Source organism: Phyllobates terribilis, unplaced genomic scaffold (genome assembly GCF_046119375.1).
Source record: "Phyllobates terribilis strain yellow unplaced genomic scaffold, ASM4611937v1 Scaffold_3__8_contigs__length_932513732, whole genome shotgun sequence".
NCBI classification, from domain to species: Eukaryota; Metazoa; Chordata; class Amphibia; order Anura; family Dendrobatidae; genus Phyllobates; species Phyllobates terribilis.
Genome location: NW_027362763.1, coordinates 744922833 through 744949776, shown reverse-complemented (window position 1 = coordinate 744949776; position 26944 = coordinate 744922833). Strand labels below are relative to the sequence as shown.

The 26944-nt window shown below is 41.6% G+C and overlaps 1 protein-coding gene across 1 annotated transcript in view; it reads left to right on the top strand.

Annotated features, from left to right (window-relative positions):
- Positions 1-26944, top strand: part of SPRED2 (sprouty related EVH1 domain containing 2) — a 94708-nt gene that overhangs the window by 55398 nt on the left and 12366 nt on the right. The window contains exons 3-4 of the mRNA XM_073672172.1: positions 1059-1227; positions 11288-11352. Of these exons, the coding sequence (XP_073528273.1) occupies positions 1059-1227; positions 11288-11352 (234 nt within the window). The remainder of the gene's footprint in view (positions 1-1058; positions 1228-11287; positions 11353-26944) is intronic.

Below are 26944 nucleotides of genomic sequence, written 5' to 3'. Positions count from 1 at the left end.
GCTTGTTGACAATTTCAGATTGGACAGGTTGGAAATCAACCCTGTCTTATTCTAATTTGTCACAGAGTGAAACTGTACAGGTCAACATCTATATACATGTTAGGGAATTAAAGAGTTACTAGGTATTTAATCATTATTTATTTTTATTTTTTTCATTTTGTCTCTCATGGAAAGAAACTTTGCAAATCACTTTATTTTAAGATTTGTCATCATTCCTTTAAAAAAAAAAACTGCTTTTAAGTGGCTTCCCAACACCTGCTCTTTCCCAGTCTATTTGCCTGCTTGTAACTGACTGATATCAGAGGGTACTCATTTGGAGTACAGATGATTGCAGTGTAAGTGTCAGCTCCGCTCCTGTGTATCACTAACTCTGGGGATAAGCTTCTGCAGGAGACAGTTCTGATGAGCATAATACTAAGAGGAGGAGACGGGCTGACACACTCACTGCCATCATCTGTTCTCCAAATCAGTATGTGTTGATATCCGTGCAGCTAAACGCAGAGCAATAGACTGGGTAAGCCACGTGTGTGCAACTTTTTGTCTTTATCCCTTTAAAAAAAAAAAAATAAAAAATCCCCAATTAAAGTAATTTTCAAAGTTGCTTAACTTTCCATGCTGGACTAAATTTATTATTTTAAAAAAAACAGTGTGTGTGTGTATATAATATAAATTAAGTTACTCTCTAAAACTGTCATTGTTGCAGCCTCCTTTTACTGGGTTTGTCCAGTTTCAAAATTTTTATTTTTTTTTTAAGGATCGATGTTGAAGATCTTCTTCTCTTGGCCAATGTTGATAGTGGTTACAAAGAGCATTTATGTCTCAGGAAGACCTGTCCTGCGTTAAATAAATAAAAAATTGAGAAGTCTGCAATGCTTTAACCTCCCCTGTTGTGGAGCTACAGGCAAATTAAATACTTTCTGCCTGTAAAACACTTTTTTTTTATTTTTTTTTTTATTATTATTCTCGGATTTTCTGTTCGGTTAGTAAGTGCGTTCATTTTTTTTTTTTTTTTTTTTCAGCCTGTTCTTAATGTCGTGCTTCTTTGTTTTTGCTGCTAGGTGTTGCTGGAATGCTACTTAAAGAAGGACTTGGTGTATCAGAAGGCAACCCCAACTTTCCACCACTGGTCTGTTGATGACGGGAGGTTCGGTCTCACCTTTCAGAGTCCTGCTGATGCACGAGCCTTTGACAGAGGAGTACGGAAGGCAATTGAAGACCTCACAGAAGGTAAATGTAACTTAAGACCTGCATTCCTGCTATTCTTTGTCTTGGGGTGTGGAGCTCGCATGATCCGTCACATTCCGTAGTTCCTTTCTTTTTTTTTTTTTTTTTTTTTTTTTTTAAATGCTGGTGATACCAGAAAAAACAGACAGCATAGCCAGAACAATAGACAGAATTTTTAGAAAATAGCAAAAGGCAATGGTACTCACCAGCCAAGGTTTCAAGAAAAAAGGGGCGTGCAATAGGATGCTGGCTAGGCACAGTGCCGCGAGTGTGTGAATTGCACCCTACTGCAAGTTTCATCTGTGTGCAGTTTTAGTGCTGGGTAGTCGCCCCTCCAGTGAGAGTGAGTGAGGGCGATTGTTCATTAGCATTCTGCACCTGTGTTACCTCCTTCTAACAAAAGGGGGCCGGCCGTGTCCTGGTGTGCATTTTTTCTTGAAACCTTGGCTGGTGATACCAGAAAAACCCTGAAGCTGGATGAACCTTGGCAGGCAAAGAAAAGTTTTTTTTTTGTTTGTTTTTTTTTGTTTTTTGTTTTTTGTGTTGTCTACGTGGTATTTATGACGAAAGGATTAAGTAAACACAAATCCCTCAAAATTTGAGGTCGTGCAGGGCCAATTAATCTTTTCTGGTGCCAGTGCTGAGTAGTGGCACAATCTTTCCTGGAAGTACCATATACCTCCTTTATGGAAGTATATTTACACAGGCAGATTTCCTGCCCAAGCATGCACCGATCAATGATGTCACGTCACGCTCATGCTTTACTGATTACCATGATCATTAGTCTCCCCATATCATTGGTATTTTTGTCAGTAGTCCATCCCTAGTTTACAAGGGAAGATGTGCCATTGACATACCATAGTTTGGCTGAGAAGATGTGATCAGATGGCAAACAGGACTCCTAATCTGGTCACTGCCATATTTACACTGGCCAATCATTGGGACAGGGATTCATACAAATGATTGTTTGCGGCACCTGTTAAAGGGCTTTCATTTAAAGCGCCACTCCAGCGGGGTGTTATTTCACTGCTAAAATGATATCACTAATGTAAGTTCCCTGCCATCAGAAATATTCTTACCATCCCCTGTCTTCAGCTCTTCCTGAAGAGGGGTGTATGCCAATCTCTGTGGAGAGGGGAGAAAGAATCTACTCTCTCCGAGAGGGAAGAGAAGACCAACTATAGATAAGGAAATAAGCGCATGATAGATACATACAGACCTTATTTCCAGCCCATAAACGGAAAATGAAGTGGAACTGCTCAGCTCGCCACTATTTAGCGGCTACAGCCAGATAATACGGATCGGCTCCTATTGAAGAACTTGAGTGTTACGTTAAAGCAATAAGTTTGTGCCTGTTTTTTTTTAATCTATTTCCCTTAGGTTAGTCCATAACATAATAAAGCTATGGCTACTGAGTTTGCACAGAATCTGGTGTCTCCACTTTTATTTAGGTGGCTAGAAGGATTCTGCAGGCTTCACCATAGAGAATGCTGTACTTTGTGTGGAAGTGAATATGTAGACACAAATTTCTATATGGAAAAAGTCAGCCTGTAAATGTTCATTACATGTGCAAATTGCCTCTTCAAAGCAAAAGAGGACTTGAACTCTATAGCGCCACCTATTGGAAGCAGCAATCCTACAAGTCACAATCAACCCTTCAACGAGTCTAGCAATATGACTTGAGATTCTGATTTGGCTTTTATCCTAATTTGCAGACAGTGTTTCGGGCTGTTGGCCCTCTTCAGTGCAAAGTATGAGAACTGATTTGGCTAGATAGGAGGCTCTGGACTGAGGTCTAAGGGGTAACGTTTCAATGTTCATTACAGTAAGGGATTCACTACCCACCTCAGTTTACATTAAACATTTCAGGAAACTTTTTATACATTAGACTTTTTTTCCCAGTAAAGCCCTTAAAGGGGTTGCCTAGGCTTGGGATTAAAGTCTGCAGTCATTCTATGTAACTGCAGACTTGTGAATCCTCACAGCTCACACACTGCACGCTGTTCGGATTCTCCAGTGCCGGGAGCAAGCATTCGTATGACCGCAAATATGCAATTTGCATACATGCGGTCACATGCAGACTAGACGTGAGTGGCCTCACTCAGTTCTCTTGTATTGAGCGAGGTCGCGCATGTCTAGTCTGAATGTTCTTATTCTGGTGATCAGTGGGGTCCCCAGAGATATTTTTTTAACCAACTTGCTTGCAGAGTTTCTGCACAAAGAATAGAAACCCCTTTAGTATATTTGACAATTTTTATGCCTTCTTTTACATGGATATAGGTTTTTCTTACTATAGCAACAACTCTGTCCCATGATGGAGTATTTGCATGCTAATCATTACAACAAAGCTGTTTAGTACTTTTATAAATGCTCGGATTTTAGTTTTTTTTCCAGTCCGTTGCATTGTGGTTTTTCACTGTTTTTAGAAAAGAGTCCAAGGACTTGTGCCTATGCATGCATTTCCTTCGTATTCACAATCCCGTGTATCAAGCTTAGTGTTACAGCAAAGCTGGACTTTTAGTCATCTTTTTCCATTGCATTCAGTACTATTCATATAAGACAATGGTCAGTCCGAATGCGGATGATCTGTCATCTGTGGATCCTTCATACGAAGAGTCAATGTTCCAGACCAAACTGGTAGATTGGGGAGAGCCAAAAGTTGTGTGTGGCTAAGCCTGCTCTAGATTATTAATAGTCCACAATGGTGCACATGTAGTACAAGTTCAATCCATTTACAGTTTGTGTATATTTTATATTACTGTACAACGTGATTCTCAGGGTTTTTGAACTGTCCATATGTATTTCTGCCCATTTTAAAGGGGTTTCATATAAAAGTGATGTTACTTAATGATTGCTCAATTAATCCTGTACAGAAGGGGGTGTTCCTGGCCACCCCCTGCAGTGGGGCTGGCTGTAGTTTCCTGCACAACTGGATGACTGGGACCACCGCTGTGCAGGAAAATAAACGGTCAAGGTAACAAGTAAGAAACACTGCTATGACTCTCAGCATTGGTGAGGGTCCCCCAGGTCTGACCCCTCAGTGATTTATAAAGTGATGGCATATCATAGCGATAAGCCATCACCTACAAAGATGAAAATACCCCATTCATTTGACTATGATGTTTGTATCAGTTGCTACTTTTTTGAGAGGGCAAAGAGGACGGGTATATTTGTTAAGCAAAATCTTTTTAATATGTGCTTTTTATTAAAAAAAAAAAAAAATTGGGGTTTAAATTTTTTTTTCTTTTTTTATTGCTACATGGGCTGGGGATTTGATGTGGATTTTTACCTGTAGCAAAATCCGCATGTGTTTAGATGCAGAATTTACAAGAAAAAAAAATGTACTGCACAGCAGGGTCCATTTACACATGGAGAATATTCACAACGCCTCATGTACTCGGCTCGTACTGTATTGCAATGTGGATTTTTCACTAGGAAAATTTCCAGCAAATGCTCAATGTGCATTTACCCCGGCATCACAGTATTGTGCTGCTATAATTGCAACTAATGACAGCGAATGCACAAATCGGTAGACAACCGTTAAAAATCCAAACTTGCTGGATTTCTACTCGACCACATTGGCCAACATTAGTGCTGCCGTTCCGTTGGTAAAGACGCAACGACTGTAATGTTATTCATTAATGTGTTCAACACATCTGCAACAAGTGATGAGTGCAGAAGAATCCGGAAATAAGGCAGAGAATCTTTAGGAATCGTATAGGCAAAAGTGAATTTCCTTGTGGTGTTTGTTCTTGTTCACACAGTTTCCGTTTATGTGTTTTGGGTTACTTGTGTATACTGGGCAATATGCCATTACTTGCCCTGCAGGTATCAAATTGCTAAAAAATACTGTTTGTAGTTCTATGTATACCACACCCTAGTTTAGTAACTAAAAGGTTTTGTTCCTTAACCCCTTAATAACATCTGACGTACTAATACGCGTCTGTGCCCTGGGACTTAAGAGCCAGACCCGTATTAGTACGTCATGGCGATCGCGCGCGCACACAGGCTGTGCGGGCGCGATCGCCGCCGGGTGTCAGCTGATTGTCACAGCTGACACCCGGTACTATGTGCAGGGAGCGGTCACGCACCGCTCCCAGCACATTAACCCCCGCGATGCTGCGATCGAAGTCGATCGAAGTCGATCGCGGCATTGCGGGGGCAAGGGGAGGTGATCGCCGATACTCACCTCCTCTTCCGGCTTCCAGCGCAGTCTGCAAAGGCTTCCCGGGTGTTGCCATGACGACCCGATGTCGTCATGACAACATCCGGGTCACCAGAGAGCAGGAAGATTGCTTGGACATGCGCAGTGCATCTCCAAGCAATCTTCACACTGTGCACTTCTGACAGCCTTCATGGCATAGGGATGGTGCTCCATTCCTGTGCCATGCAGGCGATCAGAAAAAAAAAAGTTAAAGTCCCAGAGTGGGACAAAGTAATAAAGTGTATAAACTGTGTGAAAGTGGAAAAAAAAAAAAAAAAAAATGTGCAAAAATATTATAAAAAAATAAAAAAAATAATACACCAAAAATAAAAATATAATGTACCCATCAATAAATATTATTATAAAAAAAATAAAAAAAAAACAATAAAAGTACACATATTTGGTATCGCCGCGTCCGGAACAACCTGACCTATAAAACTGTCCCACTAGTTAACCCCTTCAGTGAACACGGTAAAAAAAAAAAAAAAAAAACCAAGCAAAAAACAATGCTTTATCACCATACCGCCAAACAAAAAGTGGAATAACACGCGATCAAAAAGACGCATATAAATAAAAATGATACCGCTGAAAACGTCATCTCGTCCCGCAAAAAACAAGCCGCCATATAGCTCCATCAGCCGAAAAATAAAAAAGTTATAGCTCTCAGAATAAAGCGATACTAAAAAATATTTTTTTCTATAAAATAGCTTTTATTGTGTATAAGCGCCAAAACATAGAAAAATTATACAAATGTGGTACCGCTGTAAACGTACTGACCCGAAGAGTAAAGCTGCCTCATCAATTTTACCACACGCGGAACAGAATAAAAAAAAAAAAAAAAAACAATTCCTGAATTGTTGGTTTTTGTTTATTCTGCCTCCCAAAAATCGGAATAGAAAGCGATCAAAAAATGTCACGTGCCTGAAAATGGCACCAATAACAACGTCAAGTCATCCCGCAAAAAACGAGCCGTCACATGACTGTCTGCCAAAATTTGGAAAAATTATAGCTCTCAAAATATGGCGATGCAAAAACTAGATTTTACAAAAAATGCGTCTTTTAGTGTGTGACAGCTGTCAGTCATAAAAACCCCATATGATTCTGGCATTGCTGTAATCACACCGACCCGAAGAATAAAGTCGTCTAATCACTTATACCGCACAAGGAACGGCGTCAAAAATAAACTCTTGAGTTAGGATTGGGCTAGGGTTAGGGCTGGGTTTGGGGCTAGGGTTGTGCTGGGGCTAGGGTTGTGCTGGGGCTAGGGTTGTGCTGGGGCTAGGGTTGTGCTAGGGTTAGGGCTGGGGTTGGGATTTTTTTCAAAAGTAAGAAAAAAAGATGACGATATGGCGACTAGTGTTGAGAGCAAGTGCTCGCTACTTGAGTTTGCATCGGGTGCTCTGGTATGCATTTAGTATCGTGGGTATTTGAGTGACATGCTCGAGTCTCTGCCCCATATGCTTCGCGGCCAAAAAACTTTACGGGGATTGCCTGCCATGCACGAGCGATCCCCGCATGTTTTTTTTTGGGTGTCTAATAACCGTGAAACATGCGGAGCAGGGACTCGAGCATGTCACTCGAGCACACGCTGTACATGGTGCATACCTGAGTACCCGATGCAAACTCAAGTAGCGAGCACTTGCGCTCAAGAATAATGAAAACTTATTCAATATGATGACCTAATGTAAACAAATAATGTGCCGTACCTCTGGGTTCAAAATGTTCACTATACACCTTAATAAAATCTTTGAGGGGTATAGTTTCCAAAATGGGGACACTTGTGGGGGAGCTCCACTGTTTAGGCACATCACGGGCTCTCCAAACGCGACATGGTGTCCGCTAACAAATTGAATGGAAAATCGGCTCAAATTGTTAGCGGACGCCATGTTGCGTTTGGAGAGCCCCTGTGTGTCCAAACATTGGAGCTCCCCCACAAGTGACCCCATTTTGGAAACTAGACCCCCCAAGGCACCTATCTAGATGCATAGTGAGCACTTAGAACCCCCAGGTGCTTCACAAATTGATTCGTAAAAATGAAAAAGTGAAAATAAAACACTTTTTCATTTTTATGAATCAATTTGTGAAGCACCTGGGGTTCCAAGTGCTCACTATGAATCTAGATAGGTGCCTTGGGGGGTCTAGTTTCCAAAATGGGGTCACTTGTGGGGGAGCTCCTATGTTTGGGCACACAGGGACTCTCTAAATGCAACATGGTATCCGCTAACAAATTGAATGGAAAATTGGCTCAAATTGTTAGCGGACACCACATTGCGTTTGGAGAGCCCCTCTGTGCCCAAACTTTGGAGCTCCCCCACAAGTGACCCCATTTTGGAAACTAGACCCCCCAAGGCACCTTTCTAGATGCATAGTGAGCACTTGGAACCTGCAGGTGCTTCACAAATTGATTCGTAAAAATGAAAAAGTGAAAAAAAAAACACTTTTTCATTTTTATGAATCAATTTGTGAAGCACCTGGGGTTCCAAGTGCTCACTATGAATCTAGATAGGTGCCTTGGGGGGTCTAGTTTCCAAAATGGGGTCACTTGTGGGGGAGCTCCAATGTTTGGGCACACAGGGACTCTCCAAATGCAACATGATATCCGCTAACAAATTGTCGGCTCAAATTGTTAGCGGATATCATGTTGCATTTGGAGAGTCCCTGTGTGCCCAAACATTGGAGCTCCTCCACAAGTGACCCCATTTTGGAAACTAGACCCCCCAAGGCACCTATCTAGATGCATAGTGAGCACTTGGAACCCCTAGGTGCTTCACAAATTAATTCGTAAAAATGAAAAAGTGTTTTTTTTTTCACTTTTTCATTATTACGAATCAATTTGTGAAGCACCTGGGGGTTCCAAGTGCTCACTATGCATCTAGAAAGGTGCCTTGGGGGGTCTAGTTTCCAAAATGGGGTCACTTGTGGGGGAGCTCCAAAGTTTGGGCACAGAGGGGCTCTCCAAACGCAATGTGGCGTCCGCTAACAATTTGAGCCGATTTTCCATTCAATTTGTTAGCGGATACCATGTTGCATTTAGAGAGTCCCTGTGTGCCCAAACATTGGAGCTCCCCCACAAGTGACCCCATTTTGGAAACTAGACCCCCCAAGGCACCTATCTAGATGCATAGTGAGCACTTGGAACCCCTAGGTGCTTCACAAATTGATTCGTAAAAATGAAAAAGTGTTTTTTTTTTCACTTTTTCATTATTACGAATCAATTTGTGAAGCACCTGGGGGTTCCAAGTGCTCACTATGCATCTAGAAAGGTGTCTTGGGGGGTCTAGTTTCCAAAATGGGGTCACTTGTGGGGGAGCTCCAAAGTTTGGGCACAGAGAAGCTCTCCAAACGCAATGTGGTGTCCGCTAACAATTTGAGCCGATTTTCCATTCAATTTGTTAGCGGATACCATGTTGCATTTAGAGAGTCCCTGTGTGCCCAAACATTGGAGCTCTCCCACAAGTGACCCCATTTTGGAAACTAGACCCCCCAAGGCACCTATCTAGATGCATAGTGAGCAGTTGGAACCCCCAGGTGCTTCACAAATTGATTCATAAAAATGAAAAAGTGTTTTTTTTTTCACTTTTTCATTGTTACGAATCAATTTGTGAAGCACCTGGGGGTTCCAAGTGCTCACTATGCATCTAGATAGGTGCCTTGGGGGGTCTAGTTTCCAAAATGGGGTCACTTGTGGGGGAGCTCCAATGTTTGGGCACACAGCAGCTCTCCAAACGCAACATGGTGTCGCTAACAATTTGAGCCAATTTTGCGTTAAATTTGTTAGCGGACACCATGTTGCATTTAGAGAGCCGCTGTGTGCCCAAATATTGGAGCTCCTCCACAAGTGACCCCATTTTGGAAACTAGACCACCCAAGGCACCTATCTAGATGCATAGTGAGCACTTGGAACCCTCAGGTGCTTCACAAATTGATTCATACAAATGAAAAAGTGTTTTTTTTTTCACTTTTTCATTGTTACGAATCAATTTGTGAAGCACCTGGGGGTTCCAAGTGCTCACTATGCATCTAGATAGGTGCCTTGGGGGGTCTAGTTTCCAAAATGGGGTCACTTGTGGGGGAGCTCCAATGTTTGGGCACACAGGGACTCTCTAAATGCAACATGGTGTCCTCTAACAAATTTAACGGAAAATCGGCTCAAATTGTTAGCGACACCATGTTGCGTTTGGAGAGCCGCTGTGTGCCCAAACATTGGAGCTCCCCCACAAGTGACCCCATTTTGGAAACTAGACCCCCCAAGGCACCTATCTAGATGCATTGTGAGCACTTGGAACACTCAGGTGCTTCACAAATTGATTCATAAAAATGAAAAAGTGTTTTTTTTTTTCACTTTTTCATTGTTACGAATCAATTTGTGAAGCACCTGGGGGTTCCAAGTGCTCACTATGCATCTAGAAAGGTGCCTTGGGGGGTCTAGTTTCCAAAATGGGGTCACTTGTGGGGGAGCTCCAAAGTTTGGGCACACATGGGCTCTCCAAACACAACATGGCGTCCGCTAATTATTCAAGCAAATTTTACAATCAAAAAGTCAAATAGCGCTCCTTCCCTTCCGAGCCCTGCCGTGCGCCCAAACAGTATTTTTTCCCCAAATATTGGGTATCTGCGTGCCCAGGGGAAATTGCACAACAAATTTTGGGGTCCATTTTTTCTTGTTACCCCTGTGAAAATAAAAAAAATTGGGTCTAAATTAACATTTTTGTGAAAAAAGTTAAATGTTCATTTTTTTCTTCCACATTCAAAAAATTCCTGTGAAGCACCTGAAGGGTTAATAAAGTTCTTGAATGTGGTTTTGAGCACCTTGAGGGGTGCAGTTTTTAGAATGGTGTCACTTTTGGGTATTTTCTGTCATAAAGACCTCTCAAAGTGACTTCAAATGTGATGTGGTCCCTAAAAAAATGGTTTTGTAAATTTTGTTGGAAAAATGAGAAATCGCTGGTCAACTTTTAACCCTTATAGCTCCCTAACAAAAAAAAATTTTGGTTCCAAAATTGTGCTGATGTAAAGTAGACATGTGGGAAATGTTATTTATTAACTCTTTTGTGTGACATATCGCTCTGATTTCAGGGCTTAAAAATTCAAATTTTGAAAATTGCAAAATTTTCAAAATTTTCGCCAAATTTCCGTTTTTTTCACAAATAAACGCAAGTGATATCGAAGAAATTTTTCCACAATCATGAAGTACAATATGTCACGAAAAAACAATCTCAGAATCAGGGGGATCCGTTGAAGCGTTCGAGAGTAATTACCTCATAAAGTGACAGTGGTCAGAATTGTAAAAATTGGCCCGGTCATTAACGTGCAAACCACCCGCGGGGCTTAAGGGGTTAAAGTGTAACCGTCGTTTTAATTTTTATTTCATAAATGAATGAATAGTGCACATGAAAATAAGCAACTTTGTAATATATCTTATCAGGGAAATCTGCTTCTTTCTCTGCCAGAATTGATCAGTCATTATCAAAATTCGAGGCAAAATCTGTATTCAGTGAAGATCGACTTTCCCATTACTGAGATAGGAGATGGCAGTTGGTATGGATACAATTCTATCCATCGCAACTGCCATCTCCTATCTCAGTAATGGGAAAGTCTGTCTTCACTGAATACAGATTTTACCTCAGAAGTGAGATCAATTCTGGCAGAGAAAAGGAGCAGATTTCTCTGATAAGATATATTACAAAGTTGCTTATTTTCTTGTGTACTATTGATTTATGAAATAATTAAAACGACAGTTACTCCAAGTATTTTTACATGTTAAATTATTACAAGGTGTGAAGAGTCTTTTGGTTGCAGCTTGTACATTTTTTTTTTTCCCACCATTGATAATCATTTATTTTTTTTATTTTTTTTTAGGATCCACCACTTCATCTTCCACGATCCACAATGAGGCTGAACTTGGAGACGATGACGTTTTTGCTGTAAGTAATTTCCGGGGTTTAAATAAATTTTTGTTCTGAAAGGAACAGTGAACCTACATTTTATAAAGGTACAGCCTAGAACAAACTCCCAAAACATGCACGTACTTGTTTTGGGAGTCCCCAGAATGGCGATATGTGCATTAACGCCATCATCATTGGGGAAGGCAGACATTTTGGTGAGCTTCTTGTTATAATTGCCTGTCCCTTGGATTTGCCTTCTCTTAGCGGTGCTTGTGTTGTGGTTATTGAAGAGAGTTACCAATTGTTCACAACCTCGGAGTTCGCATTTTCAAAACCTGAGCTCTCTATCCGGCCGAGCATGCATGTTTAAAGGGGTGGTCCAACCAGGTGATCTTTTTTAAAACTCTCCTACATTGGTGTAAAATGGCAATAGTTCACCTGACCCCAGGAACCTGATAAGTGACCTCTGTAGCCAATCGCCCGTTCGTTGCAGTGACACATCAACGCACTGCTGCTGATGATGGAATCCAGCTGTGAAATGCGTCAACACATCATTCCTGGAGTCGGATGATCGATGGGGTAGTGACAAGGAATTGCTAAGGGGCTATTGCTGCTTTCCTTATTTTACACTATTGTAAACCGTATGTTTTTTATGATCATTGGGCTTTAAGACCCTTTTAGGCTATGTTCCCACGATGAGTACTTGGGGAGTTTGTGATATAACAGGTTTTCTGCACCGTTTCTTCATCTATTATGTTAATTGGGTTGCTTGCATTTTTTTATCGCGTTTTTTGGTTGCAGTTTTTGTCTTTTTAGTATTTTGTGTTTTAAATATAACTGCTTGTTTTTGATACTTCCTGGTATTTGATTTTGACAAAACTTTGATAGTCATGTGCGGACTACTTGTGTTTTAATGCATTTTTGCAACAGACTCGTACTAATGCACATGTACTTTTTTTTAACAGATTTTCTGCATCTAATGCAGCTCTATAGGGAAAATCTGCACATAAAGTTCAGCGCACCTGCACTTTTTGTACAGTGAAAATTCACAATGTTAAAAACTTATTCTAGGAACTTAAAGGGAATCCTTTTAGTAGAAACAACCCCCCTAAGCCGTCTATATAGGTATGTAGGTCATAGGAAGCTGAATAAAATGATACCTTGATATCTGCGATCCGATGTCTTATTCCAGAGAAATCCACAGTTTTCTTAATATGTAAATGAGCTGGTAAGATCTATGGGTGGGACACAGATCTCCCTGAGAATCTGCCTCCAGAGTTTATTTTAAATGAAAGGGGGTGTTATCAGTGTGAGACGTGTAGATCAGGAGAGCAGACTGTCAGTCATTACATGTCTCACACTGGTGTAACACCCCTATCAATCACAATATGCTTTGGAGGCAGATTCTCAGGGAGATCTATGTCCGGCCCATAGATCTTAACAGCTAATTTGCTTATAAGAAAAATGTGGATTTCTCTGGAATAAGACAATGGATTGCAGATATCAAGGTATCATTTTAATCAGCTTCCTATGACCTACATGCCCATGTAGATGTCTTAGGAGGGTTGATCCTACTGACAGATTCCCTTTAAGTACTGATTGGTGCTTTTCCTGTGGGAACACTGCCCATGTAAATAGCCTTTATTGTCAGCCTGGAATCCTGTGCACATTTAGTAACTTAACAGAAGATAAAAATGCTTCTGCCTGTAAAGCCGCATCACATTCCCCTCCACCATAGTAGATGAATCATTGAAAAGCTGAAGTGAACATGATCTTAATGGTCAGATCAACCAAGGTCAAGGCAATACAAGGGAGGAGCGTATTATCTGTATTGTTGAATCAGTGAGTCATCCGCTTCCTTCTCCATGTAACACCCTTTCTTCCTCGCAGGCATATCAAATGCACTTGAAAGAGAGAGACTACTGCATAGCTAACCAATAATTCATTAGCAAGTGCTTGGCAGGCGAGCTGCAGCAAAAGCGGGGGTCCTGGTGTGGTGGTACTGAGAGGTGCGGGTTAGAGGGTCCTTTCAGGTTCCTAGCGCTCGCTGACCACATTCTTTCAGCAGTTGGCATTCTCTTCCCATCTGTTCTTTTGTCCCAGTTTTAAAAGACAAACAACAGCAGGCTGGGTTAAAAGGTGACTTCCTCTGCTCCAGAGTTAAGCTATCATTAGCAGCTGCTTCCCAGCTACCTGCCAGATTGATTTATGGGACCCCATAGGGGAGGGGATGTAGGGCTCTCCTTCTATGAACGAAAATGTCTGCTCTACCGCCACAGTTCTCAACGCCTCTGAATTCTACCACTCCCAGCTCTGACGTGTAAACCGGCGCTTCACTAGTTTTATACGTTCTCCATCATAGTTGGCAATTATGTGATACATTTTGGAGAGGGAGTTTGAGAAAGATCCAGATATTTGTAAGAATTTGTTCCCTAGAACCATAATATGCAAATTGCCTATTCAGAGAGGAAGAGGTCTTGAACACTATAGCGCCACCTGTTGGAAGCAGCAATCCTACAAGTCACTTTCAACCCTTTAACAAGTCTTGCAATAGGACTTAGGATAAAAGCCAAATCATAATCACAATTTGTAGACACGGTGTTTCGGGGTATTGCCTTTTGTCAGTGCAAAGTATGAGAACTGATTTGGCTATGTGAGAGGCTCTGGCCTGAGGTCTAAGGGGTAACGTTTCTCCTTGTGAACCATGACCTCAGTCCAGAGCCTCTCATCCCCACAGGGGAAATCAAGCATTCAAATCCATATGTGGCTTGTGTAATGCAGGACCAGACAAGTCCTGCAAAAATAAAGATGTTCCTTGTTTCCTCTCTCCAATACATAAATATTGTGAACAGAAAACTCAGAATTCCTAGTTTTTTATTTTTGTTTTTTTTTTTTAAAGGAGCATTTTGAAGTGTTTCCACTCCAAAATCCATATCGAAGACCACTTTAAGTACACTTTGAATAATCTTTCTTTTCATTTGATTGATAAATCGACTTTGCTGTTCATAAGTTTTTTTGAGCATTGTTTCTTTTTTTTTTTTTTCCTTACTTTCCAACAATGGAATGAAAACCCTGCCACAGGAAGCAAAGAAATGTCACTTCTTTCTGTTGGATTCCTCCATCCTTGACGTTGTGAAATTAAAAGGTTATTAAAAAAAAAACACAGTATGGTAAAAAAAAATAACTGAATAACAAACTGATGGGGAATTTAGATTGTGATACCCAGTGATGACGATGACTACTATTATTAATAATAATATTATTATTATTATTATTCTGAGGAATATGTTGGCGTTATATGACCAAGCATAATAATTAAAGAGGTTGTCCACTACTTTTTGATTAATTACCTATTCTTAGGATAGGTCATCAATGTCTGATCGGCTGGGGTCCGGCACCCAGCACCCCTGCCGATAAGCTGTTTTTGGTGTCTGCGGCCAGAAGTACTCACTTTTGGAGATGCCGTCTTCTGATAGTGGCCACTGCAGGGTACTACACATCCGCCTCCTATCGATTTGAATAGGAGGCTTATGTGCAGTACCCAGCTTTGGCCACCATCAGAAGATGGCCAGCTCCGCAACTGAGTACTTTTGGCCGCCGACACCGAAAACAGCTGATCGGCAGGGGTGCTGGGTGCCGGACCCCAGCCGATCAAATTTAGGATAGGTCCTCAATCAAAAAGTAGTGGACACCCTCTTTAAGCAAGCATAATAAACGCTAGGACATTAATGAGGAAAAGCACCTGCCCCAACATTAGCCAATCCACAGGCCATTTTGGAATCTGGCAATTGTATTCGTTTGCTTTACTGTACCAAATTCGGTGGCCTTTAAAGTAACTTTTTTCATAACATTCCCATTTGGACCTGTTAGCTGGAAAGACCATTCCAACCGTACCTGCAGCCTATCCCGCAGATCTTCTTTCACACACATAGTGGATTGTAGCATGATGCTGGTGGTAGTAGTTCTTGAAGTCGGTGGTTGTGAAGATCCCACAGACATCCTTCTCAGAACGTCCTTTACATCTCCAGCTTGGCTCCTGGATTTGTGAGATTTCAGCCCTATTGTCTTTCTCTGCTAAAGCTGATGAAGCAACTCACTGTTCTGTGTCTCTGGAGTCTTTGAAGCAGAAGGCTCAATGAATAGGGCAGTGTTTCCTTATGCAAACAGCATAAAAAGTAAACTTGCAGTAGGGCCGAGCTGGCCTTTTTGTGTGTGTGTCAGCCCAGGATTTCGTTTAAGTCACGCACAAAATCTTTAGAGTAATGGCTCGCTAAAATTGGATGTAATCTCTATCTATACAGCACCGCCTTGCACTGCCACAAGATATTTTTGCTTGTTTGGAAGATGCACCCTCTTCCTCCTTGTATATTATTAGTCATTTTGTATGGTGGATCCAGTAGCGTGTGAGGCATATTGTGCCTTTATTTTATCATTGGTCGGCTGCAACTTTATTTTGACACTGAGCCAGGCTTCCAGCTCATGCAGAAGGCTTTCAGTCACCTGTCTGCAAAAATGTTAGTGCCTGTTAATTTCTTTAAACTGGTTGTCCACTACTTTAGCACTGATGGCTTATCCTTGGGATAGGTCATCAATGTCTGATCGGTCAGGGTCCGACACCCAACACCTCCACTGATCAGCTGTTATCGGTGTCGGCAACCGCTGCCCGGCAGTGCTCACTTGCGGAGCTGGCCATCTTCTGCTAATGGCCGCCGCACGGTACTACACATCCGCCTCCTATTCAAATCAATAGGAGGCGGATGTGCAGTACCCTGGGGCAGCCACTACCAGAAGACGGCCAGCTCCGAAAGTGAGTATTTCCAGGCAGCTGATTGACGGGGGGTTCCGGGTGTCGGTCATCAATGTTAAAGTAGTGGCCAACCTCTTTAAGTAAGTTGTCCAGCTAGAAAAAAAAAAAAGTTTTATATATCCATAGATGAGTAAATTATGCTACTGGCTAATATAGTTAAGGCTGTGTGCCCACTATGCGTTTTCTAAGCGTTTTTGCAGTGGCAAGTCCACTGCAGAAACGCTTAAACGCTTGGTAGAAGGTCTGCAATGTTCCCCAATGGTAATCCGCATGTGCTGTGCACATGCTGCGGAAATTTCCTCTGCGGATTATCATTGCAGAAAAATCCGCAGCACTACCAATTATTTTGCGGAAGCGCGGCGTTTTCGCTGCCATTGACTTGCATTGGACCTCATGACATCCGCATCACTGCATCTGTACATGCAGAATCCATGCGTTTCAATATGCAGATGGTACCCGGGTCTGGAGAAGTGGAGGTTCTCCTCCGGACCCGGGCACCATAGATGGCCCCCGGTGTGCTTGTCTTGGTTTGCCGGCAGCTCGCGGTGAACTCGAGGACCTGCACTGACGTCAGTTAGTCATGTGACTGGTCACGCGACGCTGACGTTGGCAGGTCCTTTAAGCTACCGCAAGCTGCCGGCAAACCAAGACTCATCGGATAAAGACTCCGGGGGCCATCAGAAGGTAAGTATAGATTTATTTTTTTTATTTTTTACCATTCTTTACGGTCACAGTATATAAATCCATGCCGGTTGCATGGATTTATATAGTGTGACCAAGTTGTCAAGCTGTTTCCAAGTGATGCTAAAATCGCTTGGAAAGCGCTTGTCAACCCGCATGCAGAAATGCATATGAAGAACGCTTCACTTCCGCATGTCCCTGGCAGGAAAACGCATGTACAATCCGCATGTGTTTTTTTCTGCCAGGGGAGATGCAGAAACGCTCAGGAAAAAATCCAGAGCATTTCTGTATCGTGGGCACAAAGCCTAACACCTGAAAGGTGCCCCAATCTTCAGTTATAAGCTTCGGGCCCCTGCAAGCTCTCTTGTAGCTTGCATCCAACACAAGACAACATTTCCAGTGTTTACTTGTGACTGTTGCACTGTGCGAAGGGACTGGCTGCTCAATTTAATACCTAGCCAGCCGTCTCCTGTGTCTGTGTTATTCAAGACTAAGTACCTGCCCGTTTTACCCAACACCGGCTCAGTGAGGTCAGTGACCGCTCCTGCCGGCTATTTAGCTGCTCTGCGTTAACAGAGCAGCTCTTCCTCTTCTCAGCTGCTTTGTTGGCACTGCATGACTGCAATGAGCTGGCTGTCAATCAGCATGATGTCGGCAGTCACACCCTGTCTTCATAGCGGAAGAGAAGCTGCTGCTCTGTCAACGTGACATCGGAAGCCGCTGAATCGCCGGCAGGTGCGGTCTGTGACCACTTTGTGCTGGCAGAAATTTGCATCTGTCACAATACACAGGTAGTTAGTTCTTAGGCCCATAGTTATTTATTCTTTTTTTACTAGATCGGGTAACCTCTTTACGCCCATGTATTAATAGGGCTAGCTTAACTATTGAAATGAGCAGTTAGCTGGCTCCCTTCACCCACCGCTACAGCCTTGGGAAACCTGTCCTGGTTTGGACACAAGAGGAGTGAGGACCTGCAGTGACAGAACTACAGCCTGTAGCTAAAGGCACCGTTCAGATGTGAACTATATTAGCAAGTAGCATAACTTACTCATTTAAAGCAAATCTGTCACCAGATTCCACGATACAAACTGTACACATTACTAAATAGCTCCTAGATATGAGAACTTTTCCAATCCATGTTAGACAGTATAATCCAAATTTTAAGATGAGTGATTTGACTCCCGCTAAAACTTAAGAGTCCAAGTGTATTCCGTCTCCACCCACCCAGCCTGACGGACATCTTCAGCTTGTACTGAGCAGTGTGAAATCTCTGCAGGAAAGAGGGACACTGAGGGGCTGTCAATCAAGCGACGTGGGCAGAGACTGAGTTTCAACTTTTATGAAGGATTAAACGGCCATCCTGACATGAATTCTTAAAGGGAATCTGTCGAAAAGATTCATCCTCCTAGCCTGTCTATATGGGAATGCTGATCATAGGAAGCTGAATAAAATGAAACCTTGATATCTGCGATCAAATGTCTTGTTCCAGAGAAATCCACTTTTAACTTAATATGTAAATGAGCTGTTAAGAACTATGGACCGAACATGGATCTCCCTGAGGGCTTTTTTTTAATAACAGGGGGCGTTACCAGTGTAAGACATGTTATAGCTGACAGTTTTTCTCTCATGGTCTCGCTGCAGAGCTGTGTGTGATTACAACTTGCGCTTTCGAACACTTTATCGTTATAGGCACATTTGTAGCTCTCTTCTCACAGAGCTGTCAGCCCTACTGTACCACCCCTCCACCCACACTGGCTTCCTGTGAAAGATAGAAACTAAAGCACTGAGAAGACCTCTGTCGCTGCAAATGTGTTTGTAATATTACAAAGTTCAGTTCTGCTCTACTGTGTTAGTTAGAATCAGGCACAGCTCTGCAGTGAGATCAGGAGAGCGGCCTGTCAGTCATTCTCGGGGAGATCTATGTCTTTTCCGTAGATCTTAATAGTTCATTTACATATTTAAAAAAAAAAGTGGATTTCTCTGGAATAAGACATCAGATCGCAGATATCAAGGTATCATTTTATTTAACTTTCTGACCCATTTTTAATTATTATTTTTTTTAATTATTATTATTATTTTTATAGCAGTGGCCTCAGTGTAGCTGTCAGTTGAGCTTTTTAGCAGCCTTGTCTCTTGTAACATGGGAGAATACAGAACATACCCACTTTCCAATGACTTAGCACACCATTTAGTATACGTGAATAATTGTCGTAGTCTGTGCAGAAGGATTTCCTGAAGGTGCAGGAAATTATACAGGATCAACAGTCATGTGAAGCAGGAAAGGGTGTCATCCAGTCCAACTTTGCAGCAAGAGCCGGTTGGGTTGGTGGATTCCGGGAAGAGACAATGCAATCTGCTGTCAGGATTACGTTTTCCATAAGACTTATTTTATTTACTCAGCGCTCGCTGCACACGGCTCTTTATGGAGGTAAAATAAAATTGAAATTCAATACAGCAAAGAAAACACAGGTGGGACCGCATAGCTAGGACAGAATAAAGAGCTACTTTTATCGCCTCCTAAAATGCAACTTTACACCTGTCCATGAGGGTGCAACCCTCCTGGTTATCCATTATGTCAGTACACTGTAATGGCAGCACTACCTGGCTTATTCTATAGTATAGGCTGTACGGAGTTGACTTGCTTGCACAGGACTAAAAGGAAAATAAAAACAGTAATATATCGGCTATTTTATAGCAATTATTTAAAGAGATTTTCCAGTCTAAACAAGTTATCACCTATCCTACTGCTGGGGTCACCACCAAACGCCACAATTGGCAAATTGTCCTCCTCTGGTCAAGAGGAGCTGAATGTGGGGTCGGACATGCAAACTGAACTCTTAAAGTTTGACACCAGCACGGCGCTTGGCTATTTTCATGCATTTCATAGACTTGATTAAAGTGCAAGAGCAAATGTGCTGCTCCGTTCAACTCCTCCCAGGGAAACAGAGGGGAAAATCCTATTATATTGTTCCAGTGCAACTAAAACAAGTGGAGCAACTTTTTAAATACTCTTGATTAAAAGATATACCACCATTTGCGTATGCAGCTCCTATGTAGACTTATGTGTTTCCATGAATATTATGCCAAATGGCCTGCTATCCGTCCACTACTTTTGGTAACATACATTCAGTAGATTGCAAGAAATAGAAAAAAAAAAGTTTTTTTTTTTTTTTTGGGGGGGGTGGGTGGGGGGGTAGGTTTGTTTTTGCTTGTTTGGAAATTTACTTCATTTTTTTTTTTCTATGATGGGTTTATATCACATTTGAGACTTTTTGACCTTATAAAGGGGGAACTAGAAAGCTAGATATTACATTTATTTTGAAGTACCTTTTGCCTGTCACTGTGGCAAAGATCTAGTTTCCCAAATTGAATTGGATTGACATGATCCTCTATTAGTCGGGGCCAAATACACAATCTGACTTGCTAAAGCCGCTGTCGGCAGGATTTTACAAAGTCCTATTTCTTGACATTACAAATTGACAAAATATTGTAATTTAGCAATTTTGTAAAACATGTTGACTGCTAAACTAACCTACAAAGTATTTTGCCTAACCTCCTGCTGGATAAAGCTTGTTTACGACCCTGCATCTCCCGCCAATGACCTCAAATGGTATCCACATCACCAGCTCCAGCAGGCGACACTTGTTATGTGACTTGTCTTTGTTTCTATTAACTCTGTTACCAAACATCCTGTTTTCTCCAACAACTTTTTTTTTTTATTATTATTATTACTCCAGTTTTTGCTGTCTGGCTTTAGCAGCTGCAGTTTTCTAAAAATGACCCAAGTCTATGTCCAGGAGGATTGCACAAAGGCTCCCTGAATTCTAAAAAGAAATCTGCTCCTAGGCCTCAATATAAAAGTATGAGGCCCTGACAAAGAAGATAGTTGATGCATATGTACCTACTAAAACTGCACCCCAATTTGCCCATAAGAAAATCCCATTCGCATTATACTGAGCACACTCCATAGAGTGGTTTGGCAGTATTGGAATTTAGCTGGAAAAAAAATGATATTGTAACTATCTAAGCTTTATTTTCTATGTATTATTTAATTGCAATGCTAGTATATTTATTTTTATTGCCGTATTAAATTATATATTCAGTCAATATGGCCATGTAGGGCTTGCTTTTTGCTGGAAGAGTTTTACTTTTGAAAAGCACCATTGGTTTTACCATATCTTGTACTGGAAAGCAGGGAAAAAATTCAAAGCGTGGAGAAATTGCAAAAAAAGTGCAATTCCACAATTGATTTTTTATTTACCAAGTTTACTATATGGTAAAACTGACCTGCCATTATGATTCTCCATGTCATTACAAGTTCGCAGATACCTAACATGTTTAGGTTCTTTTTTTTTTTTTTTTTAAATGGTGAAAAAAAAATCCATAGTTTTTTTTTTTTTTTTGATTGTTTGTTTTTTTTACACAAAAAGTGCTATTTTTTGAGACCCTAGCATCTCCATTTGTCTAGATCTGGGGCCAGGTGAGGGCTTATTTTTTGCGCGCCGAGCTGACCTTTTTTATTGATACCATTTTAGGGTAGATCCGATGTTTTGATTGCCTGTTATTGCATTTTATTGCAATGTTGCGGCGACCAAAAAACTTAATTCAGGCGTTTTTTTATTTTTTTTCCTCGTTACACAGTTTACTGATCAGATTAATTCTTTTTATATTTTTATCGAGCGTTTCTGAATGCGGCAAAAACAAATGTGTATTTTTTGTTTTATTTTGAATGAGGCAAAAGGGGGGCGATTTGAACTTTTTTATAGGTATCTTTTTTTTTAATATTTTTAAAACTTTTTTTTTTTCCTACTTTTTGCCTGCTTCAATAGTCTTGATAGGAGACTTGAAGCTGCGATCATCGCCTGTGCTACATATAGGGCTTCAGCCCTGCTATATGTATCCTAATTGATCATCTGCTATGAGTGCCGGCCATAGTCAACAAAAATATATATATTCAACAAAATTGGGTAAGGGTCAGATCCATCACATAACACAGACCCCAATAACTTCTAATGGGATCCATCTGGTTTCCATTATGGGGTCTGCTCTTTTATTGGAAAAAATATTGAGGCTTCACTAATCTTTTCCAGTACATGACAAAATGGAGCGCAGCCTCCAACACTGAAGTGAGAGCAGAGTACAGTAATAGGGATACACAGGCCTCCGTTATCACAACTGTCTAAAAGTAAAGCTGTCTTTGTTGCCCGTAGCCACCATAGCTTAGTTTTCATTTCTTAAAGGCCTTGTGTAAAATTAAAGCTTTCTTTTTTTCTTTCTTTTTTATTGGTTGCTATGGGCAACGAAGCTTTTCTGTTAGACAGTTTTGATAAATCTGCCCTATAATGAAGACCTCATTTGCCTACTTTAAATATAGTTTTAGAAATTTGTTTTTACTACTGATACAACTTTTTGGGCTATAAATTTAATTTTAATTTTTTTTTATTTTTGTGTGTAAAATTTTATTCTAGCCGTCCCTCCCCAAAAACTAGTCTCTTCATGTACCAATATATTTTTTATTGATAAGATTCTAGCATGAGACCAACTAGGCCATAGTATCAGCGGACATCCTTGGCAACTTGACAATTACCGGTGCAGGCAATAGGGTGACATTGGTAACTCCTCTCCAGTTTGACCCCCTTGTGTCTTGTATAGAGTGCTGATAGGTCCGTATACACCATACGGTATATAAATGCTGAGGATCGCATTTAAGGGAACGTGTCACCAGAAATAACGCTGTTAACCTGCAGATATGCGGTTAATCTACAGGTTAACAGCGTTATTATGCTGCCCGGCGCCTGCACGCAGTCGAAAGCTGCGGGGAGAAAATAAACTTTATTCTCCCCACCAGCATTCGGTTTGTCATGGGGGCAGTGCCGGTTCAGTCATCACTCTGAGAATACAGAGTGGCCGCTGTAACCGTGCCCCCGGCCCTGACTGACCCTGGCTCTGTATTGCGACTGTCAGTCAGGGCCGAAGATGAGTGAACCAGTGCTGCCCCCACCCCCATGACTGAAATCGAATGCTGGCGGGGAGAATAAAGTTAATTTTCTCCCCGCTACATTGGGCTGCGTGCAGGCGCCGGGCAGCATAATAACCTGCAGATTAACCTCATATCTGCAGGTTAATAGTGTTATTTCTGGTGACTGGTTCCCTTTACGCTTTCGTAGTTACAAGTTCAGCACAGCAATGATCACAGATGTGTCTGCTGAATTCGGTAAAGATTGCAGAGAAATCTGTGTTCTTGAGGTCAGCGTTGCAGGATTGGGTTGTGCAGTTGTGAAGGTGACACTGTGCACAGGCCCTGCATACAGTACTGTGAGCAGTGGATGCTGGCCCGGTGACAGCGGGATGATTGACAACTTCCTGTTAGCAGATTAGACCTGCTTTTCAGTGCGTGGAGCAGCAGCAGCCAGAGGGAGTAGAAGAGCTATAGGAATGCTGGAGTCTCTCCTCTATGTACATATTGCATCATTGTATCAAGCAGCAGTGTGCACTTTGGCCCACAGAACTAAACTGCACTCCCCAGTTGTGTGGAAAGACGCTCAGACATCTGGATCTTGGAAAACAGTGTGCCTCTCTCCCAAGACATTGAACATTACTTTTCTGTATTAAAGCTCTGGCAGCTATGTGTTTTAGGCTTGTCGGAAACCGTTTTTGCAAATAACTGGGCTTTTGGGGGCTGCAGATGTTGCAATATTCTCACTCCTTGTAGGGTGTATCCAGAAGCGGACAGATCATAGGTGCAACATGTGCTGCCACGCAGTGGCCCAAGAGGTGACGGGGCCATTTCTACCTCCAAATCAGGTGCACCTGTGAATTATGATGAGCTATCGGACGGCAAAGGGCCCATGTACTGTTCTTCCACAGGGGCTCCTATCTGTCTGTCTGTCCGTCACTGGTTGTAACAATAGGGGGGAGAGGGGGCACAGAGCCGCAGCTTGGTACCTAAAGCCTCAGAGAGAACGAAAAGCCCCTCTGCTTTATTGGATGAATACAGTGCTATAAAGCCAGGCATGACAATTGAGTGCCCTTTGGGCTGGGTTTTCATATTGGGGTGGCAAAACTGCTCACGACTTTCGGTGATTTTTCATCAAACACCTAAAATAAAATCATCCAACAAAAGACCGAGTCAAGCACATGATTTTTTTTGTGTCTCATCTAGATTTGCTGCAGGTGGTTTTACCACGTGGTTCTCGACCACACAACCCACTGTGGCCCCCAGATGCCCTTGAAAATGCAGCCTTAGGGCTTGTGCAGACCACTGTTTTAATTGGACTAGTGCTAGCCATGCTTTTGACGGGTATCATTTGTACACATATTATTCTATGTGGTTTTGCACATGCCCAATTTTTTTTTATTATTTCTTGGACCGAGTGATTGTAGTTAAAAAATCGCAGCATGCATGATTTGCATTCGAGAATCAGATGGCTCTCGCTCATTCAGGTTAATGGGTCCGTGGAATAAAAAAAAAACATGGACTGCACTTGGATGACATCTAAGTGCGATCCGATTTTCATAGACTGACCTAATAGAGAAGGTGGAAAAACAGCTCATTTGGCCATCAGCTATTTCTCACAATCCCTTCCCTCCAATACGTGCTTGCTGAGCAATGCATGCATATATTTTTAATGGTGAGAGAGGAATAAGCTGCTGTCAAACACATTTGGCAGCACTTTATCTCCCATTGGAACAAAAGATTGGGCATTCTGAAATCTGACATGCCCAATACTTTTTCCCCATATAGCTGCCATTGGGAGGAGATTTGGGACAATTCCATACATGTTAGTCAGTAGGTCCCAAAAATGATCTGCCTGCCTGCAGGTATTGAATGGCTTTAAGGGAATGGGTACCCTTCCCTTTATAGATCATTCTTCCCATATTGGCTAGCACCTGCAGGATTTGCAGTAAAGCATGTTTTGCCTGCACAGACATGAAATGCAGGATAAACTCCAGTATGAACTTAGATCAGTACGGGGGTATTCTGTTCCAGGGAGAGACGCTTTGGTGAGTAATGTAATTCCTATTGGGCTAGTGAGCTGGCAGTCTGGTTCACAGCACCGTGAATATTAAAATATCTTGTGTTCCACTTGGCATTGTTCAGTAAAACTATTTCCTCTGGTTTAAAATCGGAGTACTAGTATATTTTAAGCATTTCGGGTTGCATCAGCTGTTGCTTTCTATTTTAAGGATTGCCAAATGAAAATACAGGGTAGTGATCTCAGCCCTCCATAAGTGACCACTGGCAGACCTTAAAATACCACCTCTGCTTGCAGTGTGGGAAATGCTTGTGTCGAGAAGCTTTTAGAAGTCGCCACAGATTTGTTTTCCTATCGTTCTGAAGGACATTGAGTCCTTTAGTCGTGTAACTCTACTGGTAACTAATAATTTGTCGCTCATTTTTTTAGACTGTTTTTAAAAATCCTCATAAAGGGATTGCTTTTCCTCTTTTTTTTTTTTTCTTTTATAGACTGAAAACTCCATTTAAATGTATTTTATTTATCGATCTAGTATAATTAAAGTGTAGTATAGATTTGGGAAGCTGCAGGGAGAAACTGTTGCATTGCAGCACTGGGGTCCTGGATCCTAATTTGACCAAGGACAATTTCTTGTGATTGCATGGGTTTCCTTCTGGTACTGTGGTTTCCGCCTACAACCAAAAAATTACAATTTACAGGTACATTAGACTGATGTGATGACAATCTCTGCACAGCGCTGCGTAGTAAGTTGGTGCTATATCAGCATTTCTAAATATTACGAGTTGTCCAGTTTAATGAATTTATACTTAGAGAATAATTCCCGACATTAAGGGTTATCAATCAGAAAAGACTATATCGCCCAGTGCACAGTCCTTGCTTGTCCACAGCAAAAGATAATCCAAAAAAATATAGTAGTTCAGCACTTGGGGATTAAAACTTCTTGTAATTTTATGGACATCTTCATATTGACATGTTCAAACCGCCAACGCGTTTCGGGCTTAGAGCAGTTCTTGTTAATAGCATTCTAGGAAGGTTTGAATAAAGTTCTGAGAGTTGAATCCCTAAGTGCTGGACTACTGTATATTTTCTTGGTACTAAGTGATCATCTATCCACAGAATAGTTGATAGTTTAGTGATCGGCGTGGGTTCGACCTCTGTGAGCTGCACCGATCCTATGAACAGGGCTCTGAAATTGCCTGAATTCTTTTGACCTAGTTCAAGAATATTAGCTGGGAAATTTTAGCACATTTTGGAAAAATTGGAGAGTTTGCAGAGAGGTATATAAATACTATCCAGCTGTACATCAGAATACAAATTACATAGATTATTATTTGGATCCATTAGACCCCATGATGCCGATGTACTTACTTTAAAAATCCATGTCAGAATGGCGGTATATTAAGCTGAGCATTTTAAGAGTCCATTAAAGAGCTCAGGAGTCCCAAGTGTATTCAGTCTCCGCCCAGCCAGCTTAACTGACAGCTGCGGGTTATACTGAGCAGTGTGAGATATGTGATGTGATCTGGTTAGATCAAGGCACAGACACAGATTTGTGTGCTGTGTGTATGCAAATGTTAGAATTCCAGTTGTCCTTCTACAGTTTGACCATTAGTGGCTGCTATTGTTCGCCTTAATTGTGCTGCAATCCCACTTCTTGGCACTGGAGGCTGCTGTGTTCTGCAATTGCCCTTTACTAAGATGGATCCCACAGGTTCAGAATCTGCCATCTTGTTTCCTGGTTGGGCCTATTGATCTCTCACTCAATGCTTGAGTATTGTGTCTAGCTGTTAGCTTAATTGCAGTCTCCAGCTCCTGAACATTCTTGCCTAGATTGTTCTCCCCTATCTACGGATTGTTTCCTACATCTCCTTTTTGCTATCTACAAGAACTTTTATTACCGCTTGCTGTTCTGCTCATGCTCCTTCAGCCACTGGTTTCCAGCAATAGTACATTAGTTTTGTAACCGCAAAACAGGTAGCGTACGGACAGCACAGTGACCAATGCAAGTCAATGTGGCAGTTCACATGAACTTTTTTTTCCACATGACCAGTGGTCTGCATGTAATAAAAAATAAAAAAATTGCACTCTGTTGATCCAAATTCTAAATCACTCGCCCATTAGAAGTCTATTGGTGTGCAAATAAAGGATCAAGTGGGCTATCATCCGC